The sequence below is a fragment of the Cuculus canorus genome, chromosome 3 (genome assembly GCF_017976375.1).
Source record: "Cuculus canorus isolate bCucCan1 chromosome 3, bCucCan1.pri, whole genome shotgun sequence".
NCBI classification, from domain to species: domain Eukaryota; kingdom Metazoa; phylum Chordata; class Aves; order Cuculiformes; family Cuculidae; genus Cuculus; species Cuculus canorus.
The window spans coordinates 58,439,525-58,453,188 of NC_071403.1; the positions used below are offsets into that span (position 1 = coordinate 58,439,525).

At 39.9% G+C, this 13,664-nt stretch overlaps 1 protein-coding gene across 2 annotated transcripts in view; it reads left to right on the forward strand.

Annotated features, from left to right (window-relative positions):
* KIF25 (kinesin family member 25) overlaps nt 1–13,406 on the forward strand; it is a 41,329-nt gene extending 27,923 nt beyond the window's left edge. Inside the window, exons 12-15 of one of the 2 annotated variants that reach the window (XM_054063870.1) lie at nt 4,234–4,385; nt 6,900–7,097; nt 9,909–10,064; nt 11,128–13,405. In XM_054063870.1, coding sequence (XP_053919845.1) covers nt 4,234–4,385; nt 6,900–7,097; nt 9,909–10,064; nt 11,128–11,285 — 664 coding nt within the window. In that variant the 3' untranslated portion in view covers nt 11,286–13,405. Of the gene's footprint in view, nt 1–4,233; nt 4,386–6,899; nt 7,098–9,908; nt 10,065–11,127 lie in introns of both variants that reach the window. The other variant, XM_054063871.1, reaches the window with a different exon arrangement.
* The last annotated feature ends 258 nt before the right edge of the window (nt 13,407–13,664 follow it).

Consider the following 13,664-nt stretch of genomic DNA (forward strand, 5'->3'; position numbering starts at 1 on the left):
GATTATAACACTTCCTGCATCGCCTCTGCCTTCCCAACATACATGTAGTATTCTGTTTTCTTAACTGAAGGCATTAAAGTGGGAATTGATATGCTGGCATCTGAACCCATAGTTCTTGAAAATCCAGGTTCTTCAAACTAAAAGCTAAGAGGTAGCTAAGCTTCTACCCATTCAGTTTTAAGATATGTACCTTTCCAACGCTGGTTTATGGTAAGTTAGATTCTTTACACATCTTCACAGTGCAGAGAGAGCTAAGGAATTCAAGGCTACAGCTATATTTATTTTAATGCCTTCTTGTACTTACTAAGAATTACTAGTACACATAGTAATGATTCTTTGTGTTACATACATGTAGTATACAAAGCAAATGTATAATACCGTGTATGAAAATTTTATATGAAAAATCACATGTTCGTAACAATTCATCCACTAACAAGAGTGAATCTGTTTCAAATGCTTCCTTTTATTAATGCCTGTGTTGTTTATGCTGGTATTAAATCAACATTAGTAAAAAAATTTATGACAAGCAATACTAGTGACACCAGAGAGGTGATATTGCCTGTTGGAATTAAGGAACTGGACATCTCCCTGTGAGTGCCCTGCGTGTGAACAGATTCCAGAAGGGAGCATTTCTGCTTGTGCACTACAAAGAGGACTAGAAACTTAGAAAAAATGTTCTGCTCCTTGAGCAAATAAGTTTTTTTTGAAAAGAAACATCTTGCCTTATTGACGTGTTTAGCACAGTAGTACAATGTTTTCCGTTTCTGGGGGAAACATGATGTTTTTCTTCACTTCTCTATAATAATGCTTGTCATGATCTAATCTCTGCTTTTCCAGGAAGAATTAGAAGTCAGATATGAAAAGCATTCCCTCCCCACCCCAATTAAAATAAAAGGCACCCTTAGTGGAAATAACTGAAGGCAGTATTTTTGTCTTGTGGGACTTAATCACATAAGCAGACTAGTAGTTGTTTGTTTATGTGGGTTTATGCTATTGCCAGAAAGCCTTGATAACAGTACAAGAATGTACTGGAGGGTTGTGCAAACATGCTTTTATTTCTACCTAGTTATATGCATTTATTGACTTATATTTTTTAGCCATTGAGTTGCTCATAGAAAAGTGGGACCCCAGAGAAATTGTGAAGTGTCTTTCTTCACCACAGGGGCTATATAGCCTTCCTTTCTTTCTGTGAAATAATAATCACTGCAATATTCTAGGAAGGATTAACATTTGTATCTGGGTTATGCCTGCTCTTCAGTCTTGAGGTTAAATTTGATTTCCAGAGAAATTCTTCATCCTTGATTATACTTTGCATGCTCCATAAGAGCATGGAATGAATTAAAAATGACTGGAGTTTAAGTGATGTATCCTTCTGCCTTCTCTGTCTGTATTATGCTGACTGGTGGGTTCCTTTCAGTCACTCTTCTTGCATTTTCCCAGTTGTGACTGTGTTCCAGCTTTTGGTGTCTGGTTAAGGGAATTAGTGTCTGTAAAGGGAATGAAAAACTCCTTCAAGAAGAAGTTGGGAGCAAAGCCTAACCTATGTGTATTCTGTCTTTCTTGAAGAAGCTAACCTTTTTACTTTGACTAGAGAAGAAAGGAACTGTATGACTTAGTAAATGAAGATGAGTGCATACAGTATGAGTATGATGGGAGTTGAATGTTTCCTGCTTGATCAGAACATCCAAGTAATTTTTAATTATGGTATTTCAGATACTGGCCTGGTTTCATTCCTAAAAATATGCCTACACAAGGGAGCTTTGCGGAGTTAGTGGGTGACCCATTTTTTTTTCCTAGGCTTTGGGGAAGGGAAAGGTGAGATGTAGCTGGACTTGTGCCATAGACACAAGAACTAGAAGCTATGATATTGTCCTTCTAGCTAATGAAATGGCTGCTCTGTATATTTCTGTAAATTTTAACTTATAGTAAAGGAACCTGATGCCTTGAACTAAACATCTCTTAAAAAACACTTATCTCAATCAATTGATAAATACTCAATTCTAATGCAAATATAAATAAGAATATGGGCTTGTAGCTCAATTACTATGCAAGCAGTGAAAAAAATCCAATTCATAAACAGATTATATTAATAATTACACAGAAAGGTTAATAAGAAAAAGCAAATGCAAACAAAGTAAGGGAATCATGGAATGAGGCCACCCAGCTGCCTGAAATCTAAAGTAAACAGCTGGTGCTTTGAATAAAAACACATCCTCTTTTGTGATAATATTTCATCTAGAATGTATTGGCCTGGTGGGTCTCATTGGCTTCTCCATATATCCATTAAAGTGCAGTAGTCTCTTTCTTGCTAATACGTACATCTTAGTGAATCACAAAAACCTCAGTCTCTTTCTTCTTGGTTGACTTTGGAGAACATTCAGCATCAAGTTTTTAACCTAACCACAACAGGGCTTCTCTTTGCAGAATCTGGTCCTGGAACGTGCAGTGCATACAGCGTGATAAAGTTGTAGAGATTATACTAAAAAATTATTACTTTCAGTCCTGCTGAGAAGCTACTGTGCCAAGCTTGCGGCACTGGGCAGGAGATGCTTTTTAATTCCAAAGTCAACGGCAGTTTCCCAGTAGGTGACCAGCACTGACAGCACACCCTGAGGCATATCTTTTTGTGCAAATGATAGCGAGGAGACAGCAGCTTGTAGCACTGACCCCTTGCCAGTGCACAGCAGCAGGTTGCCGAAGGCGATCGCCTGTTGCTGCATCCTACCAGAGGCTGCTTATCTTTCAAGTTGTCCAGTCCCGGCTGAGCAGCTACTGGAAGATGCAGTTCAAAACTTAGGAAGGTAGGATCTACCTCCTTGGACTTGAGGCAATAGTCTGATCACCCCAGTGTGAGCCTCTGCCTTCTCTGACAGCAGGAACTAGAGTCACTGCTTTCCTGCTGGTGCAAGCTCAAACTAACAGAGAGACATTCCCAGTGGATACAGAGGTATTACAGGAGAGGCCAGCATGTGGGGCTCAGGATTGATAGGCTAACTACAGTGATCATTTGGCTCCTGCAGCCCTGCTTACACAGTGAACGGCTTTTAGGGGGCTCATTTTCTTAAGTGTCTATAAGCATGGTGTGGTTAAGTGTGTTTCTGTTCTTCAGATGCCCCTTGTTTTATATTCAGAGGAAATTGTTTTAGTTGGGTATAGCTCTTTTGTCTCTAACTCGTCACGTCTGGTTCTTCTTAGCATAAAACAGGTTTTTGTCCAGTGTGACTTTCACTGAAATCAGCCAAATCTAAGTAATTAAGGCCTTGCCTTGCCTTTTATCACGTTGATTTTGCTGACTGCAGTGATGTGGAATGAAGCCTGTATCCTGTCAGGAGGGTTATAAGTGGTGCTGGTGGTACACAGCATTCAGTAAGCAGGCTGTGATAGGCAGTTAAAATAATTTATAACCCCATCTAGAAACTCATGTTTAGGTGATGTAAATTGAGTGATTACTGAAGAAGGCAGAGGAGTGAAAGGAAAGGGTAGGCAATCTTGCCTCATTTGTTTTAAATGTTGGAAACCTGGGGGAAATCACAATGTGTGTTTTCTTTACCTAATGAATTTATTCCACTTTCTGTGTTAAGGTTTTGTCCTTTGATTGGTATATTTACAATATTTCCTTCAAATGGAAAATAAAATGGATAGTATGAGATAAAATGGTCTATAGAAGCTTATGCCTCTCTATTCTGACACTGTGCTGGAGTCCCTGCTCATTGAACAGTGGAATAGAACTTTTTTCCAAAAATTATTGATTTAATTCCAAATGTGAAATACGATTTCCAAAGGCCCAGAGAAATTTCTTCTCTCCCTCCCCCCAGTTCTGTACCTCCCAAACAGGAGATACCTTAACATAAACTGGGTGACTCCACTTCTGTAAGACCAGAGATTCAAGGACTATCTAGATTTGTATAATTTCTACACCTCCACACTTTAGAATAAATTTCAGTCACTTCCACAGCTGAGCTACAGTACCTATAGACCTGCAAGGCTGGCAAGGTCAGTCTTCAATACTTTCAGTACTACATCACATCTTTGTCTTGAATTTTCATTTTGGACTATATCCCACCTGAAAAATTCTATATACAGTTGTTTGTGCAGATCAAACCTGAGACTACTATAAGGACTTAGAAGAGCAGGGAAGTAGAAATGCTCAGATTCACATCTAAGTTGTCAGCTTTGTTGTGTGATTTTGTCTGAGAGTCATTTAAACCTTCTGTTTCTTTCTTTGCTTCCTAGGACTGTTGAAAATGCAGCTGAGTTTTTGCATTTAGTCAACAAAGGCGTACAGCTGAGAGTCAGGCACCCAACTCTGGTGCATGCTCATTCCTCTCGTTCTCATCTGGTAGTTACATTGACCATAAACACAATCATCTCTGGAGATAACTTTGGTGAGCAGAACGTTACTGAAATACATCTTCAGCTAGTTGCTTTTTGACAAAGTCTGTGGCCCGAGAGATTTTAATCTTGATTTTTCCTCCTTTTACCCATATTTCTCTTGGTTCTTTTTCACTGTTTAGCTTCCATTTACCTCCTTTAGTAACTGACCAGTTTGATGTCTGAATGCTACTGAAATTTTCACTTTGATAAAAAATTTTCACTTTTCTTTGTGTCTTGACTTACAGAGTTCTTGAAGTTTTATAGCATTAAACAATTAATGAAATTAATTTTATCAATAAGTCATAAGATGAGGTGTAAGATGGAAAAGATATCTGTGAGATAGATGCTGAAATACAATAGATAAATCTCTCCCTGTAACGTATCATATAATTAGTCATGCTAAGTTTGTGGTAGAACTAACCATGGATTTTAGGGATTGTCATATGCTTTTGAGTGAGAGAGTATTATTTTTTTACCTGCTGCCTAGCAAAAATACCCATTAAATTCAAAGTCTCTTGAATTGTTAATAATAGGACATTGTAAGAACAGACAACATAGTTGTCTTATTTACTACGGCAAACCCCATATTTCTACTTTTCATTACCACACCAAGACTTACAGTTTATTACTTTAGGAATAACTTCAGCTTTGGGGAGTTAATTTTGTTTACTTTTGCTCATGCTTGTAATTAGGCTCTCTGCTTCCAGTGCTGTGGTCTATCTCCTTCATACTTTGTAACAACATTATGGTTTTCAAAAGTGGAAAATATTTAACATTTTTTCCCGTAGATTGCTATCAGAAATTAAACTGACAATATTAGCAAAACAGAACAAACAGTGCCCTCGCTCACCTGTGGACCTTGCCAGAAGACACGGTTACTTCACAAGCTGCAACTCCAACATTCCAGATGTTAGCTCTAGCCAGTTCCAGATTCTTGTCAATAAGACAGATGTTACTTTTCAAAACAGTGTTTGCACCATTAGCTCACCGGCCATCTTCTCTAGTCCAGTCTTCCCTTTGCCATTTTCACTTGCAGTCACCGCACTGCGCTGTGTTGTCTGGCAGCAAAGTTCCAGAGAAAGGTCTAATTTTTATTGAGTACAGGCTTAGGCTCTCAGCTCATAGTGCATGGATGAAAATGAGCAATATTGAGAGGGAGAGCAGCAATGCAAATGGGCCCAATCCATAGCAGTGTGACAGTGCATTCTATCCTGTTTGAAAGGAGAAACTCCTGATTTAAATGCTAAGTGCAATTGTCAAATATGTCAATACCAGAAATGTAAGTCACTAAATAAAAAGATGTAAAGTCTGTGCTGAGTTCTGCACCTAAAGCCAGGGTTTACAAGCCAGGACTTTTTCAGGTTTCAGCATTTTTTTTCCCGGTAGTATCTGTTGTTTGAGGACAGCAGTTTCTTTATCTCCTTGTCTCAAATTAAAGAGGAGCGAGAACACTTTTTTTAACACTGTATGGCCTGAAGTCATTTAGTCTGTGTAAACCAACACAGCTGCTCTATCTACACTGTGAAGTCAGTTTTAGCAACAGCCTAGCTGGAGAGGTACAGAGCTCTGCAACCCGATTCGGTCTATTCCTTACTCAAGTTTTGCAGCTGGGAACTTTGTACTATCGCAACTTTTTAAGTCCCCAGGATAGTATTGTCTCTGTTACCTGTAGCACAATGCACGCCTTTTATTCTTTTCTGTCTTTCAGAGGGGGAGATGGATGAAAAGCAAAACACTGAAGAAAGAAAGCAAAATTGTTTTGGGAAAGTCCTTTTGCATACAATCCTGCTAAGCTAACTTACACTCTGTCAAAGTAGCTTTCCAGAGAATCTATCTTCCTCTTTCTTCCTAGCACAGAGTGAAAGCCAGATGCTGCTGCTGAGGAAGAGGAAGGATATGAAATAGTCTATTGCAGCTATAGAACTGCCAGGAGCAATAGGTACTCGTCCTGAACAAATGGGAGTAACGCTATTGAGGCAAACAGCTCATCATGCTGTTAGAGATGGAGCAGTAGCATATGAGGGCTGAAGGACATCTAGAGGGAATAGCAGCAAATGATAAAATAGAAGAGGCAAGATAAACTTTTTTATTTTCCCAGAGCACCAGCAGGTGATGTTTCAAATACGTAGAAACAGACTTAAGAGCTTACTGCTCCTAAACATTTAAAATCTCACTTTGGTTGCAGTCAATCTAAAATATGAAAAGATACCCTTTAAAGTCATTACTGGACTCCTGTTTCCTGTTTTCCACATAGAAGTGTGAACAATAGAGATATCAGATACAACACAATCTGCACCCAAGCATTGTAATGAACTGGTACGATTGGTTTGATGAATAAAACCTTAAATATGATGGAAAAAGTCATTTAGCCTGCCAGTGCCATTGGTTCTAACTTGTATATTGCTTCTGTTAGAGTAGTCTAAACCAGCAGATATTGTGTTTCGCTCTCTTGATGCCCAGTTTTTCCCCTTCTCAATTTCCAGTGTCAGTGAAAAGCTCCCCTTGTTTGTTTTTCCAATAACCAGGTACTTCATGGGAAGATGAACAAACCAGTCAGAGACTAAATAAAGAGGTTTCCTGCACCTTTCCACAAAAAATGAGAGAGAATAAATCCACCTCTTCTTCCAGAGCCTCCTCGCCAACACAACTTGAAGCCACCGAGAAACTGAAGAAAGTCAAAACTAGATTGCAGCTGGTGGATCTGGCTGGTAGTGAGTGTGTTGGTAAGCAAACACATCTGTTTATGGGCAAGGATCCTCCCAGATCTAGGTTACAATAGTTGCCTTTACGTCTTTAGGTAGGCATATGTGCTGCTTTCACACAGGGTGTGATTTAAACCCACAGATCCAGACATAAACAAAATTTGTGGTCCTGACTGTTCCAGTTATATACCAATACAGTTTAACTGAAAATCTGACTGCATAAGCCCAAAATAAGCCCAGGGCAGTGATTCATATCATAGGTATATTATTTTCTCAGGCTGGTTTTATTAGGCCTGTTTTTCTACTCTTAAAATTAGCATGTCTTTGTACAGAAATATTTAAAATACATAAATTATTTAAATATTACAAATATCCGTAATAATTGATATCACTATATGTGGGTTTTTCTGCCTTTATGTGGAAAAATTCTTGGAGAAAGTTAGTGTTGAAAAGATAATACTGTTTCCTTTGTTTCTTCAAAGCATTTTCCTCCTCCCTCCTCCTCTATGCACACAACAATTTCAAAAATTTGATTATTTCCTAAAGGACAAGCTTTCTTACCAAGAAAAGCCATGCAGCCAAATGTACCATTCCAGAAACAATGTTTTGAAAACTGAACCACTATTATGAAAGAGACTTTTACTTTACTGCCAGAAATTCTTGCTGTTGCTCACTGTTAAACTTTTGTTCTACAGAGTAACCTAATATAATACATTACTTTTTTCATTTGCTGTAAGTGCTGAAAACTGTTTGGTAAATGTGTAATTGACCAAGAGTGTGTGTGCTTGTTTTCTCAGTTTAACCAGGACTAACATTTACTTGGTTTATGGCTTGGTGGGCCAGATCCTCCAGTGAAGTCCGGAAGAACTGAGCTCATTTACATCGGTGTCAGATGTGGGCTAGCACATGCAGCAGACTAACCTTTGCCATCAGCTACGCTGGTGGAGGCTTGAAGATGTTGGATTTACTGTGATAGAAGTGAGCAGCAGTAGCAGGCATCTCACACGCTTGGAATGTACATCAGCATCCAGCCTTGTTAGCTCCACTTCCATCCTGCATCATTTACAGCACTTACTAAGTGGTCCCTTTTTAGCAAACTAGGTTTCAGTTAGAAAACTTGGCTAAATGCTTTATGGAAGTTCATCTGACCAAATGTAGATAATCAGCAGTTTAAACATGTACCCCTTCACCTATTTGCAGTTTTCTGATTTAGGGTGATATTTATTGTCTCAGTAGTCTGCCTTCTCTGAGTATATAAGAAGCCTGGGGCTGGCTGTAGAAACAGACCCCAGTAAAGTTAGTCTGAGTCTAGGCTGGAGTATTGTGTCCACTTATGGAATCCCCAACATAAGAAAGATATGGAACTGTTGGAATGGGTCCAGAGGAGCGCTACAAAGATGATCAGAGGGCTGGAGCACCTCTGCTATAAGGACAAGCTGAGACAGTGGGTTGTTCAGCCTGGAGAAGAGAAAGCTCTGTGAAGACCTTACAGCAGCCTTCCAGTACCTAAAGGGGGCTACAAGAAAGCTGGGGAGAGACTTTTTCGAGGGCATATAGTGAGAGGACAAGGGGGAACGGTTCTAAATTGGAGAAGGTAAGATTTAAACTAGACACTAGGAATAATTTCTTCACTATGAGAGTGGTGAGGCACTGGGACAGGTTGCCAAGGGAAGCTGTGGATACCCCATCCCTGGAAGTGTTCAAGGCCAAGTTGGATGGGGTCTTGAGCAGCCTGGTCCAGTGGGAGGTGTCCCTGCCTATGGCAGGGGGTTGGAACTGGATGGGCTTTAAGTTCCCTTCCAACCAAACCCACTCTATTATTCTATGATAATTGACACTCTGTGGTGGAGTCTTCCAAACTGTTTTGCTTTGTGCTTCTCTGCAAAGAGACTCTAGCATTCCAGACCCATCCTGTCCTACAGTCACATTTCTTCAGCTCTCACTGTGCAGGCTTCTGGGGCTTTATTTTCTGTAACTGTGCCTTTTCAGACTTGCTTCTTGAACACCTCTCTTGTTCTCTCACTTGGGAAAATTATGGACTAAAGGGAAAACCAGAACCTTAGCCTCTCTCTACAGCCTCTTTGTCTCTGTAGAGGTGGTATAGAAGGCAGTTACAGAAACTGTTAGCCCCTTCTGACCATCCCACTACAAATAGCTCTGCCTAGTGTGGATTATGCTCTGCATAATGAGCAGTCATTTCAGGTGTGCCTGTGGCTCATCCACTATGCTGAAGAAAGGTTAAATTTGAATAATGTGATGCTAAATGGTACTAGTAAGTTTCTCTTCCCCAAACAGCAGAGGTAGGGACAGGAGGAATTAATTACTCTCAACTGCACACTCATCCAAACTGATCACAAGTTGAGCTTGCAGCACCTCTTGAAATTGTTGCATCTTGATTTGTAGACCAAAATAGTTGACTATTCTAAGATGCTTCTCTCTGCAGACAGTGTGGACTGGTATTTTCTAAAGCAGTTTAGTCTTGTCTGACCATGTGGTGTTCTGACTTTCTCAGTTCCATAATACATAAGGGGCCAAGATGCATTGTACAGCTGAAGAGATCAACTTTAACTGAGATACTTCAGACCATTTGCAGGCACTGAATCTTCTTCATGCTTCCTTCAAAGAGCAGAAACACTGAACAGTGTATTGGCAGTCTGGAGTAAACAGTCACTGCATCCTGCTTTTGGCATTGGTGGACTGAAGGTCATGGTTCAGAATTCATGTTCCAAAATGCTGTGACAAAAGTAGATGATACAGCAACAGAACTTTTCACAATGACAGTTGCAGCAGCTTTGCTTAGTCTTACTGTTGCCTTTTTCTGCTCTGTACTAGGTATGTCTGGAGTGACGGGTGCAGCACTCAGGGAGACATCATATATTAACCGCAGCTTGTCTGCCCTAGCAGACGTTCTGGGAGCAATAGCAGAACAGCGATCTCATGTGCCATATCGAAACAGCAAACTTACACATTTGCTTCAGGACTCTTTAGGTGAGGGTCTATCCTGGCTTTTTTTTTAACTGTAGATTTCCCAATCTTTCCTCGCCTTTCTTGTGTCAAATAAGAAGACGGTCTTGAACTCCTCCTTTGTATGTGGACCTCTATTCAAAGATTCTGGCTTTGGAATAGTGTGAGTACACAGTAAGAGTTCTGAACGCCTCCTGAATTTGGCTAAACCTTGCAGTTTAAACCTGTTTCCAGTAAGACAAAGGAGGAACATATTCATGTACTGTGCTACAACTTCTTTTTGTGTTGTGATTACCTGCTCTTCTCTAGCTCCTCATCTATGCAGAAATAGTTTTCAAGCAAGTGTAATTCCTGCAGTAATGTCAGCTTTGTGTCTATCTGTATTGTACATTAGTCCATTTTTCTTCAGCCAGAAAGCATCAGCTTCATATTCTCTAGTTCAAGGCATTGACAGCGACTGAGGTGACAGTTCTTCAAAGCTTCTGAAAGACTAGTAATTTTTGCTTGAACTTTGAATTTCACCTAGTGCTGGAGTCCCTTCTGTGAAAAGGTAAAGCCAAAGAAAGAAGCGAGTTTAGAAGCTACGTTGCATGGGCACCGAGCCTGGTTTTAACCACACCTGGTGTATGAATTGGATGTTTAGGTGATGTGTTGAAAGTATGAATTTTTTTGTTTGTTTAATTATTCTCTGTGAACTTCTAAGAAGTTTGTTTTGTTTTATTGTCACACAAGTAAGCTATTTTGCCATTACCCTGAATTTACAAACATTTGACAAAGCTTAATGAAGTGCTCAGGCCTGCAACATACAATGCACACTAACCAATGAAGCTGTAAGGGGGTGAGGGGAAATCTACATTACAACTTACGAAACATTTATCCTGCTGGGGTAGATATCACATTGTGAGATACAGACTTGCCCTGAAGGAGCCACATGTTAACAGCCCTCTTTAAGTAGTCTTCTGCTTCATGAAAGCAGTGGTAGCCTGTGCTTGTTGTTGTGCAGGGCAGTTATACCCTGGCAGCGTATAACTTACCAAAAATAATGAGGTAAATAAGCATGTATGTTTTGCCTTTTTCCTGCTTTTAGGCGGTGATGCCAAACTACTGGTGATGCTGTGCATCTCTCCTGACCAGAAATACTTAACGGAATCAATGCAGACTCTGGGATTTGGAACTCGTGCTCGACAAGTTCAGAGAGGACAACTCAAGAAAAAAAATTTCCCAGTTCCGAGCAAAGCAAAATAAAACCTTAGACTCCTGTGGATTAAAGTATTATTAATGAGTTCCTCAGACTGAAATGTACATTGTTGTCCTAAAGCCCTTTTTCTAGATATCAACTGCCAGGCAAAATAAACTATCTTCAACATGGCATTAGTAAGCCATAAACTGCTGATAAAGTTCTTGCTCCAAAGATAATGCAAGTATTGACAACAGCTACCAGCCATGGTGGAATGACATAGAAATAAATCAGGCTTTTTTAGGAAAGCTACTTGAAGACATGTTTTTTGTGATACGTTTCCTTTGGGCAAGTAGAACTAAGTCAACAGAGCTGTGATTTAGGATGGCTCACTTCTGACAGGCCCAGGGTGCATTCTGTTCTGTCAGTTGAAGGCAGAAGTCTGAGTATCATTCCAGTGCCTCCAAGCAGCAAATGAAATAATTCATCCCACCTTGGATTAATATGAGACTTGTTCTCTGTTTTTAGGTAGGAAATAATGGCACTAGTGAGATGGAGAAAAAGGAGTAAGGGTATATCTGCTATCCCTCTGGAATGTAGTTCAGGGAGCAAAAGAAGGATTATAAAACATTTTGAAAACACACTTGGCTTAACTGGTTGCAGCAAATCCCAGCTCCGCTGAGTTCATCAAGACTATAGCTTTGCCTGTTTGGGGTGGGTTTTGTTTTTTCTTTGCTCCATGAGTGCTAAAAGGCCCTGACCTTCAGATCTGAACAGCAAATGGGACCTAACTTGTACAACTGTTTTAGTAGAAGTCTGGCTTGTTATTTCACTTGCATTTCTGAAACAAGTTAAAACACATCTCAGCCTTGAAGATGTGCCTGCACATTAGGAAAGGTTAACTACATCCTCATGCTTTGCATCCATTACATGAATAAAATACCAAAAATGAACTTGTGATGTGATGCTTGTCATCTTCAAGAGGCTTTCACCGTCTTACACTAATGTTGAGACAACTTCATGCAGGGCTTGTGAATAAGGCTACACTGGAGAAGTTGCAAGGAAATTTAAGCAATGTTAGAGATGAGAATCGGTCCTGAGATACGTAGTTGAGTTCAGATAACATCTGGTGTGTTCTGTGCATTGTGTTACTGCTCAGTGGAGGCCTCAGGATCCACTCTGAATTTTTACCTCCAGCACCAACTCTGTGTTGTAGCCTGGGAGAGGTCATTGGTAGGTCACTGCAAGAAGGCTTAAATTGCAGTGGTCTGCCCAAAAGGCTGGAGTTTATAGTACTCGAGTCACTTAACCTTCACAAGCATAAATATTTATCTAGAGATTATATAGCATACTATTATTGGAATTTCACCCTTGAATATATAACAGCTGCTGTGTTGCATGCAGTGCTCTGGTGCTCAGAACATTAACACTGTGACCAGAGAGCTGTAATAATACTTGTTTTCCTAAAAAATGTCATGAGGTTAAAAATGCCTTAACTTTACCTGATTCCGGGAGTAATAGATGGGTAGGAAAAGGATCCGGACACAGGACCTTAAGAAGCTGAATGATCACTAAAGCAATCTTAGTTGAGAAAGTGTTAGAACAAGGAATGTTAAGCCTAGTGAATGAAAGGCAGGAACAGTCAGCTTCAAGCACATCTTTGCCTCCTGTCTCCTAGGCTACTAAAGCAGCCTGGATTAGACCTCTAAAAGAGTTTAAGTGACAAGGGAGGGCTAGCTGACAGCATTTTTAAGTAAGTTCCTCTAGTATTTTTAAGGATTTGGCATTCTTTAGTGTTACATGGAACTGTAATTTGTCGTGAACTGCATTTTCTTTTCTGGAGCTTCTCTTTGAAACTTGGCATTTATTTACAATCTGTGTGGTAGGAAAAAGCAGCAATACTTATTGTTAGGGCTCAAAAATAAATCCCTCAAATATCAGAAGTTTAAATTTCTTCATTAGCACTAATTCTGCCAAATTGTGCATACGCAGGATTCCCTATTCCTGTTTTCCTTGTCAGCCTAGCATATCACTTCCTGGTTAACCTACACAATGAACTGTACAGGAAATGCAGGGCAGCAAATTTAACATTTTGCTTTAAGAGCCTTCAGGCTTTGTATTTCCTGGGCTAGAGAGATGTGATTGCTCAATCCCAGTCTACCCAGTAAGGGTAAACTATGTGAGGGTTAAATGGCTTTATTCCAGTGTCTAAGCTGACTAGTCTTCTTCCTGAAGATTCACTTGGACCTGCTAAAGGAGAGGCAGGGATCTTCAGACTTGTTACTATAGTCCTGAGGAGCAAGGAAAACAGCATGTGCAGGGCTGTTTTCAGCTCTTTCTAGCTTTGAAATGACAACTATAATAAAAAAAGAAGGTGCGACTTTAAGGTTCCCTCTATTGATTAAAACCTATCCTGATAAACCAGTCCTCATCACCTTGACCCTATA